This window comes from Fundulus heteroclitus, chromosome 4 (genome assembly GCF_011125445.2).
Source record: "Fundulus heteroclitus isolate FHET01 chromosome 4, MU-UCD_Fhet_4.1, whole genome shotgun sequence".
Lineage (NCBI taxonomy): Eukaryota > Metazoa > Chordata > Actinopteri > Cyprinodontiformes > Fundulidae > Fundulus > Fundulus heteroclitus.
This window is the reverse complement of record NC_046364.1, coordinates 29,154,369-29,181,588: the sequence shown is the minus strand read 5'-3', so window position 1 is coordinate 29,181,588 and position 27,220 is coordinate 29,154,369. Positions and strand designations below refer to the sequence as shown.

Here is a 27,220-nt window from a genome sequence, read left to right as displayed (position 1 = left end):
GAATACCTAGATACAGAAACTGTTGGCTCTTTTGAACCAGGACTGAAAACAGGACTGAGATTGAAGATGGGCGGCACTGTTCTTAAAGAGCATAATATTTCTCCAGACAGTAATTTTGTTAATTTATCTCTTGAAAACTCTTTTTAGACACTTAATGGTTTTGTGATTTCTGTCTTTTCCGTCTTTTCCCCCCAATTGTTTGTCAAATAAAAGATGTTTAACTCCAGAAAAAAAAGCTATCTTTCAGACAATTTCATGGATTTCAGGAAAATTTTGTAACAATGAAAAACAGGAAACACATGGAGAGCGCCGGAGCAAAACCTGAATGCTTCCCAATCTTAGAACTCCTGCGCTTCTTGTGATGTTATCAACACAAATTTACGGAAATCTAAATTAGCAGATTTTTTTTAATTTTCTTCTGCGAACTTTTAAAACAGCTTCTGTTTTGCTGTGTAAATTCATGCTGTGTTGACTTTCTGTGTTTTAAATGTCACCGTACACCTATTAGTGAAGTAAAAATACAACAGTAGATCTTTGTATAGTTGATGTCAATATGATTACAGAGAATTATGGAAATTTTTGACCAGTCTATATAAACAGTTAGTTCCCTTTTGATTAGACGTTATGATTTTCCATCTTGGGAAAATCCCGTATATCTTTTATAGCCTTTGTCATGTGTCAGGAGCAGAAAATACAAAGTTTCTGTCACATGCCTGTTAACTCAGCTCGTTTCACAGTCTCCAGCAAAATTACAGGCCTCACATTTCCCCATGTGGGATGGCGATCACGGAGACCTGCTAAATCTTTCCATGCCGTGTGAAATTAGAACTCAGTTATTTAGCTATGTAACGGGGTTTTGTATGACTGGGAAATCCTTTGGCTTATACCTGGCGACTGATATTAAATGTCTTTGTCTTACAAGTAACATTTAGAAATACAGTTTATTTTTCTTGATATTCTTAATTTGACTCAAATTATTTTATTTTTTATTTCACAATGAACTGGTTGTAATTAACAATGAGCAATTGATAATTGTTACCTTTCCCACCCCTACGGGCAGTAAATGCAATTATTTAGTCACCCGTTACTACAAGTACTCCCTTTAGTCCATAAAGGTCTGAGTTTGATTTTTCTGTTGTTTTTTCATGTTGTTAGAATAAATGTAACAAGAAAATGAGATAAAGTCACAGCAAATTCCATGATTTTTTACACACCTGCAGAATGTAAAAATGTGCTACACATTTAGTTACAATTATGTCAAAGGAATTGGTTCCAAAAAAATGTTGTAGGATAAAATAAAGCAATATACTCAGGAAAGACTATAACACACAATTTAAGGTAGCTATTGTTGAGAGATGCATTTAGGCTACAGTAGTTGCTGCAGCAATAGCTGAACCTTCTGTTTTGTTTTAGTTTCTGTATATATAGCATATATTTTTTTAGATAATTTGTTTTTACAGATAATATTTTTTTTTAACAATCCTGGCTCCAACAAGAGAGCTTTGCCAATTTAATCCAAAAATAAAATCTAGTGTCATAAACTACAGATATTTCATGACCTGTAGATTTCTGAATAATAATAATAATAATAATAACTGTCTCCTATATATAATCTTCCTTAAACTCACACACATCTAGCCTAATATGTTTGAGTCTAACATTAGTATAATTTCACTTTAACGCAAGCACGTTAGTTTGTAGGTTGTCTGATATTTCATAAGCCGGCAAGTCATTTGAAATATTTATTTATGATAACTTAATTAACAAAGAGTGCATCCCAAATAAACTGCAATTCTCATTAAGATATAGTAACACGTGGTGTCTGTCAACAACAACAACAACAACAATAACAGCAACACAAATAATTAAGTTAATAAATTATGTAAAAAATTTATTTTTTAGAAATATGTTAAGAACAATATGAGAAGAACACTGAATTGTATTATATAGCTCAGTGGAGAAGAACCATTTTATTTTGAAAGTCCGACCGGAAGTTCTTCCTTCCGACGTACAGCGGTCACCGTAGCGCGTAGCTGCGCGACAGGGGAGCGCCGTGGTTGTGTGTCCCCCCCTCCCGAAACATGCATCTTTTCCCCAGGGTTGACGTGGCCAGAGTGACCCGGCATGGAGCTCTTCCTGCCGCCTAAGCCTTCGCTGTAGTCCGGCCGCAGAGGCACACCCAGGGGGGGGGGTCGTTGAAACAAAACAAGAAGAGGTATCTGCTCTCTTTATTTATTCAGGAGAGAAGATGGCGGAGTTCTCTCCCGTCCTGCCGATGCGGGATGGAGGAGGACGGCTCGCCCAGCCCATCTTCCCGCGATCCAGGTCCGGCTCCGAGTCCGAGAGCGAACTGTCCCAGAGCCTGGCCCGGACCAAGATCCGCTCGTACGGAAGCACGGCCAGCGTCACCGCGTCCCTGGGGGGGAAATGCATCGAGCATCGGGTTGCGGACGGCGACACTCTGCAGGGCATTGCTCTGAAGTACGGCGTGACGGTAAGACTGCTGCTCTCATGTCGACCACACTAACACATGCAGCAGGGCTGAGCTCTTCTCATGTGTCTGTTTACCAAAGCCAGCTGTCTGGGTCAATTTAACATGAGCAGGAGCCCAGAATTACCCCCCCCCCCCCTCTCTCTCTCTCTCTCTCAGCCTGGTAACCTGTGGTTACGTGAGATGCTGCACACCTTTTCCCACAGGAAGCACTGACATGGTTGTGATTTCCCCTCGCCTATCACTTCCTGAGAAGAGGATTCTTAGTTCTGGCTTCTGGCTCTCAGTTTCTGTGTCGTGGTGTCAACTCTCCAGCTGCCAGTTCTGAGAGGACATAGAAAGTTAGAAGTTGACAAACAGAGTTCAGAGACAAGCAGTTCTAGGCCTGATGTAGAGGAAGCCAGGTCTTAGTTTATTTACGTATGCCAATAGCTCAGATATTAGTTTAGGTGACTTTTAGGTAGGGCTGGGCGATGAATCGATTTAATCGATTAATTTGAATTTACAATTCTTTAAGATTTCATTTTTGGAAAATCAGGATTTTATTTTGCCAATACACTCATTGGGTTTCCATGAAGAGAACAGCATGTGATGCTGAATATATGTTTAGGCAAATATATTGTCAAAATATTGTTAAGTGGAAACTTTTTTTTTTACCATAATACGAGGTACTTCATTTACTTACTTACTTTTTTTTTTTTAACTTAGTTTGAAGTTCACAAGTGCAGTGAAGCCTGTTCTTAGCTCAGTGTGTAATACCACTAGCAGCAAATGTTTTGATATATTTTCATTGTTTATAATGGCACGGCTGCCATCTTGTTTTACATGCATGTTTCACAGCTTGTTTTTAGTTGCACTTTCAATTCGGGTCAACTCCCTGACAAAATGCTTGACATAAAAGCAAGGTTTTAAAATAATTTCTTTAATTTCTTTTTATGAAACAAAAAGGAGGAAAAAAAAATGGATTAATCGGATTTGGTATGATAAAATCGGAGATTTATTTTTTAATCCATATCGCCCAGCCCTACTTTTAGGTGATTCCTCTGGAACGTTATTGTGGAGGATCTAAATTATTTTGGAAAACTGAAGCTTGTTTGGTGATTCAGACCCAAACCTGTGAGCTGTTGAAGGTCTAACCTGAGGTGGAGTGGTGATGCGTCCCTATTGCTAACCTAACGAGGTATTAAACAGTGGCTTCATAAAAGGTCGCCGGCGCGCGTTAAAAGAAGGAACTTAGAATAAAAAAGCACCTCTTTTTTTTGATCACAACACTGCATGGTTCCTGAAATGAAGGGCGTCCTGTTTAGAAGAAGAACCACGACCATCCCTAACAGAGATGAATAACCTTGTGCTTTTCTTTTCACTCTCTCGCTCATATTCCAGATGGAGCAGATCAAGCGGGCCAACAAGCTGTTCAGCAACGACTGCATCTTCCTGAGGAACAGCCTCAGCATCCCCATGGCGTCGGAGAAGCGCTCCATTTTCAACGGACTGTCTCTGGAGTCCCCCGACGGGGACGGGGACGGGGAGACGGAAGGCCCGGACGCGCCCGCCGCCCATGTCGTGACACGGGACATCGAGGCGCCCTCGCCGCCCCCGTCCCCTCCCCCCGAGACCCCCAAAGCCCCGCAGCCTCAGCCCGAGGAGCTGTCAGCCAAAGACTTCTTGCACAGACTGGACTTGCAAATTAAGCAGTCGAAGCGGGCGGCGCAGAAACTGAAGGAAGAGGAAGTGAGGTGAGCCGCTCGCCGCTGCGGATGCTGTTGGTTCTGTTTCACGCCGTTTCAGGAATCCCGTCCTCAACTCGCTGTCCAGACCCTGCCGTCGCGTCGGAACGCGCTTGTCGAGCGAGGGGCGCATGCACTGCAAAAACAGAACTAGAAATAAGTAAAATCTTCTTAAAATGAGTGTACCTGTCCTTTGTTTAGAGCAGGCAAATAAGATGATTTGCCAATGGAATAAGATTTTTGCACTTAAAATAGGAACAACTCATCTCTATCATCTTATTTCAAGTGCAGGATGTCTAATTATCTTATTTTAGGGGCAGATTTCTTATTTACCTGCTCAAATCAAGGATAAACACACTAACTTTAAGAACATTTTACTTATTTTTAGATCCGTTTTTGCAGTTTGCGGAGAACTGCTTGCAGCAAACTAATACTTCTCCTCTGTGTGATCAAAGTTCAGCAGATGTTCTCGCACTGCGAGGCCAAGGGGTGCTTAAAATCAGTTTCCTGAGCCTTGTTTCTGTCAGACGAGCCCCTAATGGGTTCCCCTTACACTCAGACAGAGCCGCGTTATTTGTTGGTTAAACAGAAAGCTTTTAGTTTGGGGGAAGGAACAAGCACGGTAGCGGTAGCGTCAGGCTTTGGGGCCGCTTGGATTGAACCTGGGTTGAGATCACTTGTTGCGATCAGTAACAGAGGACTGAGAACTGAAGCCCTGTTTTATGAATGGAAACAGTGTATCTGCGAAACGAGTCCATCACAGGAACAGAATGTCCAAGACAGCAAGGTTACACGGTTTCTCTCGACGAATGATACAATGAGAGTATCCACAAGTGAGCCGTTCTTAAAAGTGACTCCACGAATCTCCCAGGTTTCTTATTTTTACAGGCCGTAGTTTTTCTGCTCGACACAGAACTGATCATCGATTCCTATGAACCCTGTCTTGGCGTTAAATGCGGCGCGTCACAGAAACCCTTCCTCTTTGGGTCTGAGAGAACGCCGGTTTATTAGAACAGAACCGTCAATCAGTTCATCTCCAGAGGTTTCTGATTTGTTATGTTTAGGGAAGGAAGCCCTATCAGAGGGCGCAGCCTGTTTGCCCTGGGATGCCGTGGAAACGAACGGCACGAGCCTCTGTTTGCCCGAGCACACACGCAGGCCAAAGCAGGGCCAAGAGCTTGTTTGTTTGTTGGGACAGCGAAAACGTAGCAGCAGCTGGAGCTGTGGGCTCAGAAACTAAACGCTCAGCTGCGTCAGGGGAAGCGCAGTGCTCTGAAAATAATGGGATCCAGGAAGGCTAAAGTGGGGGAAAACACAGCGTGACTCAGTCCACTGTAAAGCTAATGCACCAACTACAGCCTCCGCTGCACCAGTGGATGCATGCATGCCCTGCAGCGGAGCAGCAGACATGCTGCGTCTCTGTCTCAACATGCTGCAGGAGGAGGGCCTGCTTAGTACCTGATAACATAACAAGGCATCGGACCGGTACGACACGGAGAACTGGGCCTTCTAGCTGTCTTTTCTGAGGACGCTTTGACGTTTTATACCTGCTGACTGGGGCTCCTGACCATGCTCTGAGCTCAGAGTCTGAACCGCCATTCTATCATTCATATGATAAAGCAACACGATGGTGGTCCATGACTGAATGTGTTTTTACCAGTTCTGCAGACTGAGACATCTTGTTCTTCGTAGCGTAGCTCAAGCTCGGGTCAAACTGGGCAGATTACGGTGCGTGAACATGGACTTTTTTTCAAGCTTCGCCTACGATTCTCTATTGGTTTTAGGTCTGGACAATGACCGTCCTGCTTTAGCACCTAAAAAAATGGCTTCATCTAAACGCTTCCGTTGCAGCTCTGGCTTCGTGTTCAGCGTTGTTGTGCTGGAAAGTGGCCCTCCGTTGCTTTTGTTTTCCTTCATTGCTTTGTGTTTGTCTCCATCCAAGTCTGACAAGCTTAAAGCATCTCCTTAAGGCCTGCTTTCTATTACGGCTTTCTTCTGGCCACTGTTCGGTGAAGGCCAGGATTGTCGCTAATAAGAACAATTTAGACAAACTACTTCTGCAGAACTACAGGCCCATCTCAACCCCCCCCCCCCCCTTTTATCAGTAAGATTATTATTACAAGAAGGTCCTCGGTTCAAATCCAACCCTGGGTCTTTCTGCATGGAGTTTGCACGTTCTCCCTGTGCATGTGTGGGTTCTCTCTGGGTACTCTGGCTTCCTCCCACAGTCCAAAAACATGACTGTTAGGTTAATTGGCCTCTCTAAATTCTCCTTAGGTGTGCGAGAGAATGGTTGTTTGTCCTGTTTGTCTCTGTGTTGCCCTGCGACAGACTGGCGACCAGGGTGTACCCCGCCTCTCGCCCATTGAATGCTGGAGATAGGTACCAGCAACCCTCACAACCCCACAAGGCATAGACGTGTTAGAAAACGGATGGATGGATGTTTTAATGCACTTTGCGTTGTCCTTGTAGTGAAATGTGCTATACAAATACATTTGCCTCGGCTTCCTGTCAAAAGATTAAGCGGAGGAGTAGGTGGACGCCCACATCTTGGCAGTTTTGGAGTTTTCACTCGCTCCATATTTGGGTGAGGGATTGAACCATGCTTTATGGGATGTTTAAAACAGGATCTGCGACACCTTTGCAGAGCCGCTGTCGTCGTGCTGGGATTAAATTACAGGTGAACCCGGGTTCACTAACTAGGTGACTTTGAGGCAGTTGACGTATCAGAGTAAAGGTTGGTTGAAGACAAATGCATGCAATAAAATAGATTCAAGTTTGTGGTTGTGTCATGATAAAATGTAAAAAACGTTCAGGGGGTATGTTATGAATACCTGGACTGATTTGTTTTTTTCCTGGTCTTGGGCTTGGTCTGAGAATGCGTTAGTTTGCAAAAGTTAATTTTGTAAAAGCTACCGGCCCCTGTCAGCGGTCTGACGTCCCGTCCGTCCTTTAACCCGGGAGAAGCGATCACACATCCAAAAAGGAAATTAATCTGGAAACAGAAACTATACTTTTGATCTAAACAAGCCAGAGATGGATACAGATTGGCGCTGAGGCTCTCTTGATATCGACGCCGGAGAAAAGGGATGAGGAAGAGCGGGAATGCTGGTTGCATGAGTCTTAGAACCGTCAGTAGAAACTGGTCACCACTCGGGTATTATGTGGTAGAATGTGTGATAACATGATGTCCAAGACTGTCCAAGTGTTCATACTGCCCATAGATAACTGAGCCGTCCCTATAGCTGTCCCTCTGTCCATATCTAGGTATGTCCCACCTGTGACATACACAATGTCTGCGAGTCATCTGGTTTTCACCAATAACTGCTTTCATCAGCTCCAACAACCTGTAGCTTCATCTAACGGCTAACAATTTTAAACAAAAACTTCAATTTTAAGTAAAATGTTTCTTTATTGCTAAATCCTTATTACTCTTGTCAGGCTTTTATTTATAATTCATCAAACACCAGCTGGGCAGCGTAAGCTGATGAAGGCACGTTGGAGGCTGTGTATCGACGTGTGACTAATTAATAACTAATATTTAAGTTTATTAGGGCAGCTATCAGTTTAACACCTAAAGGCGGTTCTGGTTGGGTAATTAACCCTTTTAAATCTATTTCTGCGTTTTGTGTTGTAGAACCTTTATTTAAAAAAAACAACAAAAAAACAGAACGAAAGCTAAACAAAACAACGTCCCCAATTATTTGTCCAACTCTAAAGATTCTGCATCGGTCTTGATCTAGGAAGAACCAGCCTTGACTCCACCACTGATGAAAGGCTTTGCAAAGCGCTGTATATTAACTTTCCCCCATGTGTACTCCGCCTTTTATTAAATCGAGGCAATGAGCTTCACGCCCTCCTTTAATAGGGTACTTTGCAAACGAAAGAAGGAAGCCCGGAAAGGAGTTCAAGTTCTGCTGTGGCGTTAAAACCTCTGACCATATTTTTAATTTAAGACCTTTATTGTGTTTATATTTGCAGGAACAACGAGGAGGACTACACAGCCCCCGAATCCTCATACCAGGAGCTTTAAAAGGAGCAGTGACCTTAAACACAGCCTCATCTTTCTGGGTTTACCATGCTGAACAAGTGTCATGTTTGCCTTCTTATTTATGGAACTGTAATGATTTATTTTATTAATTCTGTTTTTTTTTTTTTTTTTACTTTTATCTGTCTGAGCATAGTTGCGTGAAGCTGCTGTACAGAACACACCAGCTGCGTACGTCCACACACTGAAACACCGTGCGCTAGCTAGGCTAGACTCGATCGAAGCTCCTGATATTTTAAATCAATCAACCAATCTTTGGAAAGTCTTATTCCCATCTTTCTCATCAGTGTTCTCCCCGTATGAGCGGAAACGCCCCCAGACGCCGAGGCGATGGATGGACTCAAGCCTTTCAGAACATTTGCCTCGTCAAAGTGTTTGTTTTCGTTTGAAAACGGAGTGCAGAGAGAGCTCTATTTTTGAAGTGTGAATGCATTATTTATGTGCGTGGAGAACGTGTCTGTAACAGCTATTTTATTGTGGTTTTAAACTTCTTTGGTTGCATTTGCCGGAAATAAATATGTATTTAAGCCATACCACGACATGTCAAGTGTGTTTTATCACGGGGCACAGGGCCGGCCAGCGGTATAAATGGACTTTAAGTTGCTAACGGGCTCTAAGAAAACTTGAGTTTGCACAAGACGGCCTGACAGCCCCGCCAGTTGAACACCTTTAAACTCACAGTTTAAAGGTCTTATTGCTTGTGTTTAAGTGTGGAAAACATATCAGGCAGGCTTCCTTGTGGTTAATAGATTATCACGTGATAGCCTTATTTTCATGATTTCCTGTAACTGCAACACCAAAGTTGGCCCCTACTCTCAAGTGAGAGAAAGAAATCCTGGATTATTCAGTTTGGCGAAAAGGATAATCTGAGTAAATAGAAAAAGAGGATAATTTAATTTAACATAAAAAAAAAAATCTAACTCAACCTTAATTTGTTATACCAAATTTGGTGTTAACAGCTACTATGAAGTGGTGCTATAATTGACAGTCTGGGGAGGAATATTGGCCTCGTGTTGTTTAAATTAAGACAGCCAGATTTTTGAGCTGGTCACAGTACTTTAGTTGGATTTAAGTCTAGACTTGGACTAGGCCACTCCAAAACATTTTTTTTTTTCATCCACAGATGGCACTATTGGTGTGCTTTGGATCACTGCGGTGCTCTATAAAACAGATGCACTTGAGGTCACAAACTGATGGCTGGACGTTCTTTTCCAGGATATTCTGGGAGAATTTATAAACTGCAGCGAGTTGTTCAGGTCAAATAAACCTCTGTTTGACCATGAGTAATTCAGAATTGTTTTACACCAGATTTAACAACATGTACGCCTTCCAAAAAGTTTCACTTTTGTCTCATCAGCCCACAGAATATTTTCAGAAAATTTGTGATTTCACAAGCAGGGTAATTATATTTTTTATGTTGAGCCAGGTTGATTTGGATAGTTATTTTTTTCTTGATGTATGGCGTCATTAAAAACAACTTTTTGTATTTATTCTGTTCCCCCCCCCCCCCCCCCCCCCCCATCTTGGCAAGGCAAGGCAAATTTATTCGTATAGCACATTTCAGTACAAAAACAATGCAAAGTGGTTTACATGATTAAACTTTAGGAAAGTAAAACAGAATAAAAGCAAGTAGGAAAAAAATGTAGAAACAAAATGGAACATGGGAAAATAGAAACTAAAAGCAAACATAAACAGTTGGACTAAAAAAGTTGAACTAATGATGTTTCAGTAAAACAGTTTAACTAGAACAGTCAAAGTCAATCCTAAACAAATGTGTTTTTAATCTTGATTTAAAGGAACTCAGGATTAAATCTGTTCCTCCCTTCAGAAACATGTCTCTTTGTCTAAAAAAATAGTTTGATGCTCTGGTTTAAATGTGACACAAAAGCAGATAAATTTTTTTTTTTATGCTGATGTGAAAGGTAAAATGCAACCATGCAGCTGATTGGTTTGGTTTGCCCTGAGTGGCAGAAAGGGATTGTTGTTATATACGATTTTTAATGGATATGCATGTTTTTTTCAAAACTGCTGTAGTGAAATAATTTTTGTCTGACTTTGGACATGTATTTAATTAATTTGGTATGATTGTAAGATACCAAGTACTTAAAAGTAAATGTAAATATTTCACATATATGTTCTATGTTTTTGTACTTCGTTGCATCTTAGTGGTAGCTGTCATGTAAAATGCAGATACTTTAAAAGTTAGTGTTTATCTGGAATATGGCACATCTGCACACTGTCACAGCTGCAGTCAATGCATAGAGTATTTACAAGAGAGGCTAAAAACCAAATAGCTCACATATTGCAATGTCTAATTCACACAGGGAGTGTAAAAAAATACAAACTGCATGGGGGAAAACTGTAAAGTAGTTTCCAAAAGTAGGAACTTCTGTTTATGTTTTTAAGACATACAAAATATTTATTGTGCAGAAAATCTGATGTATTTTCTGCATTAGTTGCCATAATACCCAATGTCTCATTTATGATACTAAAAAGGTGATCTTCTATAAAGGTTATTGTTTAAAGCGTTCAAGTAAAGGTTTAATAATAATAATAATAATAATAATAATAATAATAATAATAATAATAATAATAAGCATATTCTATTGTTTATTTAATCATGCATTACGCACTCAAGCACATCCAGACCCCATATAAAGAAAAGGCAATGTTTTATTTGCTTTTACAACGTTAGGAAAAACCCCACCAATATTTACATTTAAAAATACTTTTATCATCTGCCTAGACGGAAACGTAAAACACAGTAGAGACATGCAAAGAGAATTACTGACTGCGACACCGCCCCCTAGCGGGCTCCAGATGAAATACAGCAGAACAGGGGAGGGGGGAAAAAAGATAGCAACAAGGCGCACAGACGTAACATCACAAACATAATTATGGTAAAATAAAAAGCAAGAATACATAGGATCTCACATATGCACTAGAAATAACATATGTCTGTCTGACTAAGACAGGTTACACATTAGTATAATTTGCTAGCTGTGGATTTTATTGTAAAGTGTGATTCCAACAGATACATTCACAGACTTCATCAAGTGACGTGACAAAGTAGTTTTCTGGTAGCTCATATAAAGGATTTTAGCTAACTGTCTTCAATTTCTTTTGGTGCAAACAGAAACAGTTGGATTGATAGTAGCTTTGAATTTAGTCGAGACTAATTTTACATCTCATTTTTTTGGTTCTTTTTTGGAATGTCTGGAAATGTCTTAATTATGCTGCGTATAATTTATCACACTATTTGAAAGCATTTGAACTCGTCAGTGTTTTAGTTGGAGATCTCAGTGTTGGACTCAGTTCTGGACGGAGGATCTTGTCACAGGCTGCTGTAGATCCTCTTGATGGTGTCGCCCTCGTCTTTGGCGATGATTCCCTTCTCGATGTACGAGTCGACTTGCTGGTCCATGAAATCCTTCAGCTTGGACAGGTCATAATCTGGAGTGACAAGAAGTAGGAAATGGAGGGTGGTTCATAATCTGCAGTTCACAGCAGGTTCATTAAGGATGTTATGGTCAGTGGATCCCCTCAGAGGCCACACCCAAACAAGCTTCATGGAGGATTAGGGTCAAAGGATGTTTATCTGATGCTCAGATTTGCAGTCGTGTAATAGGAAGGTCATACCGCTACATCATCGACAAGACTTTTGAAATTGAAATACAATTGTAGATTAGATTGTTCACACTCATGATAAAGATATTCAACAATTATTAAAAAAAATTCAGAAAACCAGCCTTTCATTTGAGAACATTAATGTGTGTGTGTATGTCACAATGAGGATTGTGGTAGTTTTTATTTGGGCCTTGAAACTAATACCATTTTAACCTGAAATATTCCCTTGACTGGAATAGATGGATATTTTAAAGCAGATATTGTGGACCACCACTGGAGGAATGGTGGAGGATCTGTGATGCAGTAGGGTTTGCTTAAAAATACCATGGGGACCTTATTAGAGGCACAACGTTATGAAATATTTGAGATACCTGGAGATTTTAAATAAAAATCTGTGAGGTCAATGCAGAAATTGTACTCCTGATGCAAAATCAGACTTGTTTTATGTCCATCTTAGTCCCCAGACCTGAATAATATACAAAACCTATTGATAGGTTGAGGAGAAGAAGACCTGGGACTCTGGACAATCTGAAGAGCTCGTGCAAAAGAGGTATGGTGAAAGTTTCCTCTCTCTATGTGCGCCAACCTTGTGATAAGTAATATAGGAGGACTGCTGCTGTCCTTTTGGCAAAATAAGTTGTAAAAAAATAAATAAATAAAAAGTCATCGATAAGTGTACCAACATTTATTTAAATAAAAACAATTATTTCTCAAGGTGGGAATTAAAATGCTAAATGTGAGATTATGCTACTGCAATAGAAATATATTTATTTGAAATATTTTTCCTTAATTAGGTGGGCCAACAAGATTGGTTCTATCCTTTCTAAATTAATTAAATACTAATAAAGGATCATTTGTACTCCACTCCCTTTAGAAGCCCTACAATCATCACTCACAAAACCAGCAACAAGAAGCTATCATATGAGAAACTGACTCCAACTAAAGTGGCAGCAGACGGTTAGAGAGTTAGAACACTGCAAGAAGGGAACTAAAAGTAAGTAAAAATTTCTTGATTTGAGTGTCTTTTATTTTAGCAGGTAAATAAGCTTATCTGCCAATGGAATGAGTATTTTGACCACTAAAATAAGATAATTATATATACTGCACTTGAAATAAGATGATGGAGATGAGTGGTTCCTATTTTAAGCGCAAAAATCGTATCCAATTGTCAGAATATTTAAAATTACCTGCTCAAATCAAGGACAAATACACTAATTTGAGGAAAATTTTACTTTTTGGCAGTGAAAAAGGTCACACCACGACCTCCCCACATTTGCAGTGGGCCAGATCCTCACATCAGCGTTTGATACTTGTGCAAAAGATCAACAGAGCGTGAAGATGACGCCGCTCCTCCTTGTCGGTACCATAAAAAGCCAAGAGGCAAAAGCCTGGATGTTACCTGTGCGTGTCCATCTGCTCCTCTGGCTAATCTTTGTAGAGTGTGGGCGTACGCACACGCACAAACGCACTCACATGAACTCATTAACACGCGTGCAAACGGGCCGCGGCGCTCGTCCTAATGGACGCTTCTGGTAGAGTAAACACAATAAATGGCTCGGATCCCACTCTGTTTCTATGACACTGTTTTCAGCTGCCAAGGCTTTTGTTCTCTTCTAAAAAAAGAACAGGAGCGAGGGCTTGGAGGAGGAGTTCAACGCCCTGCAAAATGAGCCACAAAACGAACACCCTGGTTTATTTCAGTCCTAAATGGAGCCTGATCATGGGAAAAATGGGGCAATTGGACACATTCTGTCTGCGTGTGCCTCTTCGTACAGCATTATCTGTACGTCTCGGTCCACTGGCAGGGAGGCGGGGGGGCCCCCAGTTGTCCCGGACAACCGTTGCACGCTCCTGAATGTTAATGAAGTGTCCTATCTAGGGCAAGGTTAGAGATGAGACCCCAACAAAACATCCCTGCTGCTCCGGCACCCCCCCTGCAGCTCCCCTCTCCTCCTCAGCACCACATTCTCAGAGTTACTCTGCTTTACTTGCTGTTGTTTCATTCCTCTTTCTGCTGTGTTTGGGAGGCAAGAAAGAAAATCTGGGTCAAACTTTGCTTTCGTCCATAATCCCTCTGTCTTCACCTTCTTATCCCGTCGCTGAGGTCGGATCAGATAAACAAATAAAATGGACAGTACGCATAAATCTCGCTGAGCTTGAACTTTTGTCTTCTCGTCCGGGACATCCAGCCGAGATCCTCTGCCGCGCGAAGATCTGAATGGTGAGAACTCATTAGCAATTCATTCCCCTCTGTTTAATTAAGCGCGCCCCCGGGCATTGATTTCACCACACGGTGATAGCCGACTGCATCAGGCTGCAGCAGCATTCACGGCTCTGCAGGCCGACGTTAGCAGTGGCAGCATCAGAAAGCGTCTGTCTAAGAAGTGCTTAGTAGAGGAGGTTCAGGGCTTCAGCACACCCACACACACACACACACACACACACACCACAAATGACGGCAACCGGGTGGAGGCGACCTTTGTCCTGCAGCTGTTTCTGCAGCAATTAGGACGGCATCATTAGGGACGATCCATATTGATGAGATCTCGAGTGAAGCATCTATGTTCATATGCCACGCTCCTTTAAAATGCAAATAGAGGATAACAAGCTCCTCAGACGGGACAGTTTGTGAGGAATAGGGAAGGGATGATTTGGAAATAAAGAGCTTTTGATGCGTGTGTATTACGTCAGTCAAAATTCTAAAAGAGAAACCGGCTACCCTGTAAACAAATTAAAATACAATAATGAGGATTAAGACCCGCACCATCAACTTTCCTGTAATGGCTGTTTGTCTCACCGTTTTTGCCTTCCTCTTTGTTGTGCTTCTTCAGCCACTCGATGTTCTTCCTGATGGCCTCCAGGTAGGTCTCTGATTTGCCCGGCTGACCTGGAGTAGAAACGCAGCAGAAAACAGGAGAGAAGCACAGATGAAACAAAGCAAAGCGATATTATTCCAAAACGGCTTTTTCTTGTTTGTTCAGAATGTGAAACATACATGAACATTGATTTTTTTTATCAGCTGGTAAGACAACTGAATAGTAGATTTATAAATTATTCACAGTATGAAAAATTCCCAATGTAAGCTTCATGCTTTCTTCCCTCCCTGTTCAGTTGCAGAGAAAACAATCCTTGCTGGTTAAATCTGACATGTACAGGTCTATGTTCTTAGTTTAATCAGAGATTAAATGTGGATTATTAGAGATCTTGTCATTTTTGCTGTAAAACCTAAAAAAGAACTCACTGCAGCCTATAAAACCAGAGTTTTACTGAGCCAATCAGCTTCTCCCTGCGTTAACGGATGAAACCGAGAGCCCCAGTCTGTGTCGTGTTTTGCTGTCTGTTTCTGTCTGGTAGCAAATATGGATTTTAACGCGCAGCCTGCCGGGACACAGACCCAACGAGGCTGTGACAAGCTCTTCCGGTGACTGTTATTGGACTGGCCCAGTTCAGAGACAAGCAGGGGCCTGATTATGAATGGTCTGGGCTGCCAGAGCGCTGCTTATTTCCCAGCAGCTCTGCTGTGGGAACACACCAAATGTCTCCACCGGTCGCCGTTGCATTCAAGCCAATTTCGCGGTCGACTGAATATGATGCTTTACTTAACTGAAGTAAAGTGGTGAAAAAAAGCTGTGTTTTTTTGTAAATTGAGTGTTTATTTGAGGCTTGAGGTACAAAACCATGAAATTGTGAATTGACAAAAAAAACAACAACAACAACAACAACAAAAAATACACAATGAAGGAGAGGTTCAAATTGCAAGGCCAGAAATGTTTGTTTGTTAGATTTAAAAATGGTAAAACTGTCAAAGAAGTTGAGCTAAGTAAAACAAAGGATGTGTCTGGAGGTCATCGGGGATTTGTTTTTAGGACTGACTGGTCTCGGCTGACGGCTGCTGCTCCTCTTTGGTCGAATCCTTCAGGCTCTCGTATTCCTTCTGCATCTTGGCCGTCTCAGATTTGGTGTTGTCATCCTCATCCAAGTTTTTCCCTGGAAAAAAAGGACATGAAGGATTAAAGCAAAACTCTTATGGTGGCCACTCAGCAAACTGAACACACACAAAAACACGTCTAACTTGATTCTTTTCGTTCGATTGTGGTCGGGCTATAGGCAAGGACCTAGCAGCTTTCATCCATGAAAAAGACTGGTAAATAACCCCCAATGAAACTTTTTAGAAATATTTTTGTATTCCGTCTTCTCAGGGTAAAAGTGTGTAAAATCAATCTCTTATTGCGGTAGCATAATCTCAGACTTTTTTTTTTAAAACTTCCCTTACCCTCCTCATTATCGTTTGTGGTTATAAAATGAACTTGGGTCAATGTTCAGCCTTATTTATTCCAATTCTAGTTCTTTTAAAAGTAGTTTTTAATTATTACTATTATTTATTTCTGCAGATGAGTAGCTGTTTTCTTGTTTCCAGTACATGACATATGAAAATCAGCAGACATCTGCCTTATATGACTTCCCTGTGTGCTTGTCTTCCCCCTTTTGAGGAGTGGCTAGGAGAAGTAAACCCATCTCAGATAACATTCTCGTCAACTGAAGATGAAACGCTTGATTTACGTTTATTTTTATGGCAACTGTTAGGGATACCAATGAATGGTGAGGTTGGTTATTTTATCCTCATGTGGCAGTTTTTCCCCTCTGAACAAACATCCTCAAGGCGAAGATGGATTCATGAACATGTAGTTCGAGGCTACGCAATAAAACACCGATCTCTTTCGAGGTCTTTAACATCTTAATAGGACGTGCTAGTAGTGGACAAGTTTACAAAACATATAGTGTTGAAAGCAACTGAGCATTATTCAAAAGCCATTTTTAAAGCAGCTAGCTTCTGCCAAGACATAATCTACCTACAATCACCAAAAAAAGAAGCTATTTTTTGCCTACGATTATGATTAATGATCCAGTTTGGTCCAATATTTAACGATAAGGTTTTAGGCTAAGGTTGTAAAAACTTTACCCGTAAGACCCGAGATATCGGGGACGACCAGGGACTTTCCCAGCTTGTTCTTGGTCTGCATGGCTATCATCGCGTCCAGGTTCTCTGCAGGTGGATGAGAGAGAACAGACGTTTACTTTTAGATGTCATCAGCGTCGTGCGGTCGGTCAGTTCTCGCTCTGCAGACGAGGACTGGACGCCTGGCGACCGTTTCAGTGTCTCACGCTGTTCCTGTGTGACTCAGAGGGTTATTATCATGAGAAAAGGCCTCCTTCTCATTAATGAATGGGACGTTCAGGAGAATGACGACAGTCATAAACATAACCTTGTGTTTTTTTTTTTTCCACTCTCATTTCCTGTGGCTTAATTAGCAATCTCAACCGGAGTAAAAAAAACAAACAGCCGGAATAATCTACGCGTGGCTTAACTATCTGCATGTGTGCTTCACCTCTTTAACATCTCAATAAGATGTTGCTTGTTTTTTTCCAAATCTTTCTATTTCTGTAAAATGAAGTGCTACAGAGGGTTTGTATTATTATTTCTTCACAGGGTGACCGTGAAAGGAGGAGAGAAGAACAGATCGTATTGCTCGACGGCCGGATTAACGAAAGGGAAACATTATGGTGGAAAATAAAGGAAGCAGATGTTCTGGGGATGGACACAATGAGAGATCAGCTGGAAGCCCAGTTGATTTCTACTTAGTCTTCTAATTCAGCATTTAAAAGCCTTGTGTAAATAGTTAACAGACAGATTAAAGCACTCGGGCTTTAAATCGCCGTAAGAACCCTTGATGTGTTTATTGATCTCCTCTTTACGTGAGCAGGGACATGGGCTAGTTATAAACTATTCATCAAATTTACCACCTCGGCTGGATTGGTTAATATCCTGACTGCTAGAGAGCAGTTGTGTTGACATTATGCTTTGCTGTAATTTGCTTCGAGAGGAGGAACCACTGATAGGAGTAGAGGAGCTTTTGTTTTTTCCTGAATGGGTCCATAATGGAAACGAGATGAGCGCTGCAGGGTGTTTTTTTTTTAATCAATGAGAGCAAACCGATCAAACAGATGGTACGATGAAGCTTGACTTCAACATCTTTGTCAATTTCCTCTCGTGCGTTTTTATTTTTTTTTTACTTCTTATTACCTAACCAGCCCACTTCCCTCTGCTCTCTCCACGCGTACCGTCCACCTCCTCACACCTGGAGGAACACACCAACACAGGTAAACCCACATTGTTTCCCCTCCCATGCTTTCTTCCTCTGCCTCTCTCTCCCTCCCTGCCTGTCTTGAAGCAAGCAGCATCACCCGCTGGCAGGCTGGAGATGACTGACAGCCCTGCGTACTCGGCGGTGTACCTGAGTGACTCACTGGAACATCACAACCGGGTCGGTGGTTGGGGGGGGGGGGGGGGGGGGGGAGGAGGAGAGTTGCTAGGAGATGGAGGAGGATCCATTCCTCTTTTCTTGCTCCAGCCACTACGATGCGAAGCCTAGGACTGGTTGCCAAGGAGACCCACATATTTTCTAATGGCATATCATGGCTGGCCGGTTGTGGTGGGCAAGCAGAAACAGCAGCAGCAGGTTCAGACACTAATGGCCGTCTGCCGGGGACGGTCAACTGAAGGGGAACCAAATAATCCGTCTACACACAGCGGCGAAGGCCTGTTGGCCTACTATCATGTCGTCACTAAAGATTTAAACCTGCTGACAAATTATTTGACAACTTTTACATAAAACCGCAGAAAGTTAATATGAGGTTTTGTCCGTATTTTACGTCACATTACTCTCAGATTAGCAAGATTGTAATTGATGAGCAAAATAACTTATTCCTTATTTCTCACCCTTACGAAACTAAAATATATTGCAATATACTGGTAAATATGCAATATATGAGTAAATATATCCCCATGTATGATATTTAGTATTTATATTTTCAAATATATTGCAATATAAGCATATACCATATATGTGTATATACTGATTAATATAAGAAGAATGTATTGCAATTAAGACAAAAAAATTACACTATATTTTTACATGTAACAGTCCTCCACACTGGATCTTGGAGGTATGCATGCAAAGGTAGATGCTTGTATATTTTGCAGATCAATTAGCATACGTTTTTTTTTGAACAGTGTCACATCAAATATCTGTTCCTGCCCCGGAATTCCCTTTTTTTTTTTTTTTTTAGACCAGCTACATTTTCAACATGATTCAATGTGGCATGTGATTTATCACACTTTTGCCCAAAAGCAAAACGTTTTTTCCCCATAATCGTCTTGTTCTGCTTGGAATGTCCATGATCAGAACATACTAGGATATATTTTCTTTTCAGTCGAACTAAGTCCATTTTCTTTGTCTCTCTGTGGGAGCATGACGGGTGCACCCAAACATCGTGAGGTAAAGTTAGCCTGATTTCAGTGAAAAAAACAACAACTACTTAACCCATCAAAACTCTCTCTGAAAGACAAAAACTGCTTACGCTTGTTTTACGTTGCTTTTCAACTGGATGCTGATTTAAACTGAGAGAGAGATTGTATCACAGAGAGAGGGACCGGGTGGTTTCGGGGATTTCTCCAGGCGGACACAGAGATGACGGCTCCGCTGTCTGCTAAAGGTGGCTGACCTTTCCACCGGCTACTGATGCTCATAACCTAACCAGTCTGGTCACATTGGACGCTCCCTGACATTTATTATCTGCCTTTGCTGGCTTCACACTTGATTGCATTAGCTAAGAGCGAACATTACACAAACAGCACAGTAAAAAAAAAAAAAAACAGCAACAACAACCACACACGGACGGGGGATGAAATGCATGCGCACTGGATTAACGTCTAAATCTGAAATCCTTCATCAGACTGTAAGCTCCATGTCAAAAAGCTTACGCAACAGAGCTGAAATCAGTGTCACAATATTATACGGCACACTCCCCAAATTTCTATTTTTGTTTGCAGTGAGACTGGGCAAACATCCCCGAGGTTTAAAGTTTAATTAAAACAACTTGCCGATCAAAAAAGGAGACAAAATACTCTGAACGAGGCAAATGCTGTTGTTTTTTCTAAGCTATTTCAATTTAGAACAGAAAATCAGGTGTTTTTCTCTGAGAGAAAAAGGCAATTATAATAACATAAACTAGAATGATTAAAAGCAGTGATTGTCATCTCCAAATAGGTCTTTGCAAACAGTTTGAAATTAAAATCCAGAGATAAGAAAAGCAATACTCTAATTACACGAGGACCAAGCTCATCTGAATCCAGTCGGAGTTTCTTATCAGCGAACAAAAGATGTCTGGCAGTCTCGCCACAAATAATTTAGAAAGGATTGTTGTCAACGTAAAGATTGTACAAGATGTGAAATAGGCTGAACATGTGTTTTTATTATATGTTTTTTATGTGTATATATAAAGAAAACAGAACAGAAACCAAACACCTAGAGGACCGACTTTATTTATATGTTCTTGTTAAAGCATTAAAACTGCTGCTACGAGATAACAGGACTGGAAGCAGTTCTTGTGTGAATAACACTCCAGGTTTGCCCATCCTAACACCATCCAGATTGTGGCCACTCTTCATATAATTGTTTCAATGTAAGGTGGTCCAAATCTAAAATAAATTGTGTAGGAATTTTTATTTATTATTTTGGTGTGAACATTTTTTTTTTGATGAATTTCAAACTATGTTTAAAATAATATCTGTTCGTTATAGAATATGTAAATTAAAGTACCAATACATAAGATATTTTCTGTAAAATCAACCTAAATCGTTCTCATTTGTCACCTGGGATGGAAGTAACTTTCCCCAATAAACTATCGGTCCTTTCCATCAATTATGTCTTAGTCAAGTTTTTCTCCTGTCAAACCTAGAGGTACAGTCCGGAACTACTTCGGTTCAGAGTGTAGCCCGTGTTTACTTCCTGGTTCCTCAACCAATCATATGAAAGTTCCTGGGGTTCCCAAACCAGAGCGCAGCATTTGGTATTTTATGCTGGCAAAAGAGCAGCAGCCTGCGAACATGGAAGCCACTGAGAGAAGCAGACCAGAAATAGAGCAAATGCAACATTATATACCTATCCTGTGTACGTAAAGATTCAGTGGAACAACAGACCGTTGAGTAAATAGGGGGGTGTCTGTGAAAGACATTGTGTATGTGCTGTTCCGATTATAACCATTAAGTATCGTTGTTACTGATTGTTCCTTTAAGGTTTGAACAGTCTAGACTTTAAATTGTCAGCTAGTGATCATAAAATAAAGTCTAAATGTCTAAAAGTGAAACAGTCTCTATGGTACCTTTAGGTCAAGATCCAAATCAGGTACTGACTCTAACTTCACAACGTAGGACTATTTTGTTGTGCTGTCGTTTCACTGCGCACAACACAGCAGCTTGCCCACTCCCTGTTTACTTCATAAGCAAACAAGCGTCTGGACAACAACCAACATGTAAATTGTTTTCTTATGTCGCCCCCAGTAGGATGCCACCCTGGGTGGCGAGCCTTACTGCCCGAATCGGAAACTGCTTATGTCTGGAAGATGGAAGCTCAAACTGATTCATTTTGAAGCTTCAAAATTACTCTTTTTAATTTTTTCATGAAGACCTTACGAACCTTCCAACTGAGCTCCACACCTGAAACTCAAAAATAAAAACATAAAAGTAAGCCTGTCTAATCAAAATATAGAGTATTTATCTGGAATAATCAGTCATACGCCTAATAAATGAATCCTTAATTTTAGGCCGCCAAAAGATTGTTTTAACATCTTACCAAGGTATGAAACTCCCTCCTCTGGAGTGATGGTGCCATACTTCACCATCATCTTCACAAAGTCAATCAGCGTCTTCATGATGGTGATCAGAGTTTCTCTCTCCTGAGCGTCCTGATCTGAAAAAACAAAAACAAAGCAGAGAACAGGTTGAGAATGAGGACGGATGGTCTGATGGATGGAAATGGTTATTAAAATGTTTGACCGCTGAGTTCATCATAACTGGAGTATAAGTAATGAGTTCGCTGGAGTGTCTGTGTGGGTGGGTCTGTTTGTGTTGCACACTTCCTTTCTGTGTAGGAAACAAATGTGGACTCATGCTGTCATGACTAAAAAAAAAAAACAGAAAGAAAGAATATCCTAGGTGGAAGACGGCATGAGCCGGATTTCTTTAAGCGTTGTACCTGAATCGAGGCTTTTCAGCAGACGGTAGAAGTTTGGGAAGTACTGCAGGTCCTGGAGTCCGTCTTCAGGGTTCACCTCATTGCCCTCCTCTTTATCTTTGTCCCAACTATTGTCAGCCCCGTCCACGTCTTGTTCTGCATCCCTGTCCACCTTGTCCACGATCTCGTCATCGTCGTTGACTTCTTCTTCTTCATCGTCTTCGTTGTAACGGCGCCTGGGGGGCTCCCATGCATCCTTAAAAAAAAAGAAAAGAAAGAGAGACGTTTAAGAAGCTACCACAGCCGTCTGTCATCATGACTACGCCTTTCCTCTCATGCTGTACCGCGTCTGCACCCAGGTCGTCCTGCTCTCCCCTAGTCTCCTGGTCAACGCTCTCCATGTCCTCAATTTCATTATTTTTGGCATTTTTGGTGATGAGGTCCTGGAGAGCCTCGGCCACCTGGAACTCCAAAGTATCCGCCTGGTTTTCAGTGATCTACAGAAAAAAACAACAGAAAATAACCACCGGTTTGCGATGGTGCTATAGTCCAACCTATTGATCAACGGCTCCGTCCCCGCAGGGGGGGGCAAAGTCAAACTCGCCATCGAGTGTCGGAAAACTCATTTACAGTTGAAGTCAAGGAAGAGTAAAAGCAATTTACACATATCTTCCATCTCTTAGCGACAGAAAAGGTTGTGCAGCGTGAGACAGGGAGGGCCCCCGCGGGGGAAATGCCAAGCGACCCGCTGGGCTGAGCTCAATATGACTTTCAGATTGCGAGGCCGCGCTCAGAGCTTACCAGCCCCAGTTTGAGCAGCTTGGAGACGATCCTGTCGAACACCCCTCTGTCGTCCTCCTCGTATATTTTGTTGGCAATCTTCTGAACGATATCCTCAGCAGTCAGCGGGGTGCCGTCAACCTGCCGGAAGCTTTCTGGGTCATCTGTGAAGACACCGCCAACATCATTCATTTCAAAGCAGCTTCCAGCTTTTCCGTTTTACTCAAAACAAAAAATAATGTTCCTCGTATGCAGCATGTCGCCGCAATCCTGAGTCATGAATAACTGTGACAGCCTGACACTTGCATAACGTCGCCTGCTGCTTGCCAAGGTCCAAACCCAGTCAAAATGAGCAGTGCCGGGTTATTTTTTGCTTGTGTGTTGAATCACAACAGACACGTTTTCCCTCCATCTATTTTTGGCGCACTTGAAGAGATCTTGACTGCAGCGCTTGCCAAATTTAAGCGTACAGCGTAACCTGGAAAGAAAAGCGTTGCGTCGCTGCTGGACCACCTGCAGGAGCCGAGGAAGTGTAGCGCTCAGCGCTTTGAGTCTGAGTCACCTCACCTCTGAGGGGACTCCACGGTCAGACCCCCCATCGAAAGGATAGGTGTTCATTTAGGCCCAATGCAGGCCTATGCTATAAGCATAACCATCTGAGTCAGGGGGGAAAAGTAAAACACCCTAAATATTTCTTGATTGGTAGGAAATTATTTATTTTCAAATAAATAACAGAATATTGCTTTGGTTTACTTTTTAAAAAGATGTTAATAAAAATGTGTTTTCTAGCTGAGGAAGAAGAGCACGCCCTTCTTTCTCATCGCCAGTGCCCCACTCCTCCCTTTTTCCTCCCTTTGGTTGATAAACTGGCATGTTTTGGGTCATTTTCATGAGTTTTTCTTTAGGCAGCTTCTGATACACGGCAAATTTCATGGTGGATGGTTTGACGGGGAGCTGGCCATCTGCTGCACCAAAGCCTCCCAAATCATTGTACTTCCACCTCCATGCTTCTGAATGACAATGAGATTCTTTTTCCTGGGGCTGTGTTTCGTTTACGTTAAACAAGCCCTCCATTTGCCGTCCAAATGGCTCAATTTCAGTCTTTTCCTCATGTTTTTCTTGGTAAGCAAATGCTTTCTTGTTGTGCCTACTATGAAAGTAAAACTTGTGCAATCCTCTCCTGATTGTAGATCTGCCCACTTTCTGAATCTGAAGGCCTGAGACAAATCTTTGAATCTCCCAATGGTGTTCACGCTTACTTCAACAGCCTGGATTACCCCCCCCCCCCCCCCACCGAAAACACTAACTATGTTTTCATCATATGCAATTGATATGATACACCTGTGTTTGACTTTAGACATTTTAAAGAAGAATAAATGCCATTTTTTGTATTTTAAAAATGATTTCTTTAGTTTTTATTGTGTATTTATATTACACACTACTATGCATTTATTTTTATTGTTAGAACTGATGTTAAAGATCCACGTTGAAACAATAACGCAAACAATGCAAAAAAACTGTAACAGAGAATTGTGTTTTTTTCCCCCCTTCATGACGCTAAATATATCAAGATCCCATCAGAGTAATGAAACTTTCCTGCAAAGTGCTGCCGGAACAGGCTGACAGAGCAGAGCATCAGCTTTCACCCCAGCAGAGCAGAGGAGGAAGAGGATAATCTGTTTCTGCTGGATTCACGTGTCCTGTCTCTGACTCCTTTCCTTCTGCGGCTGCTCGTCTCCATTATACCCACGTGTTTCTTCAGCCTACTCTTTCTTAAAATGTCGGCCTGGTGGCCTGCCAGCAACGGACAGAAGCATCCAGCGTGAGGCCTGTCCTTAGTGATGGCAGGAAACTAGCCACAGGACTCAGACTGGAGGCTTGTGTCTGAGACTGGAGAGATAACAAGCACAGCAAAAAATAAATAAAAATATATATATAGTAGTGAGCACTCTGTTTGGGGTAAGTGTGAAGGAGGAAAAAGGAAGAGAGCCGTCTTAAGGTGCTGGCATCAGTAGTTTTATGTGTGAACCTCCAGAAGGGACGAAGCACATGTTGAGTGTGCGTATCCTGGTACTTGCCATAGTCCATGCCGCTCTTAGTGGAGTCATAGTCGTCAGCCAGGCGTCGGCTCTTTGTGGAGTCAGATTCATCGGGGATGTACTGATCCTCCTTCTTCCCTGGCCCTTCTGGGGCTCCTTTTGGGTTCTGGCCGTCGGCCAGAGACTTGAGCATGGTGAAGTCGTCACCCTGCTCCGACTCGCTATCCTTGGGGGCCGTCGGCTGCTTGCTCACTGTCAGGAAGCAGAGGCAAACACAGCGATGCTCAAGGTTGAATCCCGGTGCAGACTCTTTTACTGGAAAAGCTGCAACATGAATCGGCGCGGCAGGCGGAAACACAGTCATCAATTGATTGCCAATGAGGTGTCCTCTTACCTGCTGACTGTAGCGCAGCCTTCACGCTGTCCGCCTCTGCAATCTGGGCAAGGACAAACATCAAACAATTGATTATCTCTCAGGATATAAGCTCTGATTATTAATGTTTGTTGGGCTAAAACCCAGGCTGTTTGACAAGCGACCATAACACCCATCTGGCCGGATATTAAAAAAAGATAAACAGAAAGAAAGAAAATGAGCTGTGGGAGGCGGAGACAAAGAGACCTACCTGTTCCTGTAAAGGTCTTTCTTCTGTCAGCTGTCTGTTGTACACAGTTTTATCTGCAATAAAACCAATGCTTTGAGTGGTTAAACTGGTAGTTTACAGTGGAAAACACCAGAGATAAACCGCACAGATGATTTTATTACAAGTTGTTAACATTACCATAAACGAACTTTGATTCATTTGAAATATAGATTTTAAGTTACTCAGGGAAAATTGACCTCCCCGATTGATGTGATCTGATGGGCTTCTGCCCTCCTAACTCTCCACCAGAGGCAGAGCTTAATCGGATTATCAAACAAAAGATTAAACTGTGGCGAAAATAGACCACAAGCAGCCTAAAGCGGCCGGGCGCATTAAAAACACCGCACGGAGCTCAACTCAAAGGGTTATATTACACTTTCTTTTAGAATCCCATTTATTTTGAATTTATACTGTAAATAATAATAAAAAAAACAAGAAAAAACACATTTCATAATATTTCTAACTTTTATTGTTAATTATCTCCTTATATATGCGCTCTGTAAAACATTTTTGATCCCGTGGTACTTTTGGGGAGTTTTACACAAACGTTAAACTGGCCGTGCGTATTTCTTGCAACTAAATGGTGCCCCAGTTCCCGCGAACTCACCATCCGCTGAGGCTGTAGGTGTGGGGAAGGCAGATGTCTGGCTCACTACATTCAGAGCAAGGAGCTGGAGAAGCACGAAAAGGCCAACGCGTTTTGACGCCATCCCGAAACAATCTGCCGCGGATCGTTTGGCTTGGCGATCTGACTGGTGCGGCTCTCGTGTCCTGAGGAAGGGAAGAAAAAGTGCTGAATGTGTGGACAGCTCCGGTCCCGGTGCTGAAACTGTCGGTGGAAAGGCTGCGCCTTGAGGGAGGGAGGGGGGGAAAGAGCTTTGTCTGTCAGACGCGAAAGGCGCGTAAAGGCTGGAGGAATATGCGCGTCCCTCCCGGAGCTGTTGACGCACGTCGGTGCTGAAACGAGGTCACCTGTCTAATTAAAAGCAGATAAGCAAGGAGGCTGTTCCAGCCCCGTGTGAGCTGCAGCATCACCTGCCAAGGCAGTAATACAATCCACTATAACAGGACCTGCCCCCTCATCAGAGAGGAGGGGGAGGCGACAGGGCAGACAAAGGAGGAGGAGATAAACACTGCAAGAAGTCTTCCAGCTACATGCATACATTTTTTCTGGATCTGATTTCCGATTTAGATTTAGAAGAAGATGCATTGGATTAGACGAAAGTGCATCACAAACGCAAATCATATTTGGGAGTTTGCCATTTTCACCGTGAACGCTGTTTCTTGCTTTTAAAACCGGAAACAATAGTAACACAATTATAACGCATTTCTAGCAGAGTGCCACACTATAGGCACCCATCCTATGTGTTTGCAAACTGCACTTAAATTTAAAAAATTATACTACCTAATTACTTGAGTGAAGCATTTTTTGCAGCGTTCAACCAGAAAAAAAAACGCCCATTTCGTGCGTCACGTACAACCTGCGTCATGTTTGTAGATCTTCCACTGCACGGTAAATAGCAGCCGCTATTAAGGCAGCAATTAACCACATACACCAGGGGAAACATAAATAAAGTTTTTCTTTATTGCTTTATTTTAATAAGTTTCTCTCATTTGATGTCATTTGCCGGCGCCTTGTTGGTTTCCAGACATGGCTAAACAGAGTCTGCTCAATATAGAGGAAATTGTAACTTTGGGGTTTCTTTATTTAAGATGTTCTGTAATGGGTTTACATGAATGGTATAAAATAAATATCAACAGGAGTGGTAAGAAATACTATCTTCAATATGCTTT

The 27,220-nt window shown here is 41.9% G+C and overlaps 2 protein-coding genes across 2 annotated transcripts; one reads left to right on the top strand and one right to left on the bottom strand.

Moving 5' to 3' along the window:
* The first annotated feature begins 1,997 nt into the window (after window positions 1-1,997).
* lysmd2 (LysM, putative peptidoglycan-binding, domain containing 2) lies at window positions 1,998-8,799 on the top strand. Its single transcript, XM_012851167.3, has 3 exons — window positions 1,998-2,494; window positions 3,875-4,227; window positions 8,200-8,799. Exons 1-3 carry the CDS (start codon window positions 2,249-2,251, stop codon window positions 8,249-8,251), a joined length of 651 nt encoding a protein of 216 aa, XP_012706621.2. The 5' UTR covers window positions 1,998-2,248; the 3' UTR covers window positions 8,252-8,799.
* Window positions 8,800-10,921: 2,122 nt separating this feature from the next.
* Window positions 10,922-26,510, bottom strand: scg3 (secretogranin III). Its single transcript, XM_012851165.3, has 12 exons — window positions 26,034-26,510; window positions 25,409-25,461; window positions 25,180-25,222; window positions 24,825-25,037; window positions 22,768-22,910; window positions 22,311-22,463; window positions 21,988-22,222; window positions 21,586-21,702; window positions 16,854-16,937; window positions 15,767-15,880; window positions 14,691-14,780; window positions 10,922-11,719 (listed from the first exon to the last, which is right to left on the bottom strand). Exons 1-12 carry the CDS (start codon window positions 26,134-26,136, stop codon window positions 11,601-11,603), a joined length of 1,467 nt encoding a protein of 488 aa, XP_012706619.2. The 5' UTR covers window positions 26,137-26,510; the 3' UTR covers window positions 10,922-11,600.
* Between the last annotated feature and the right edge of the window lie 710 nt (window positions 26,511-27,220).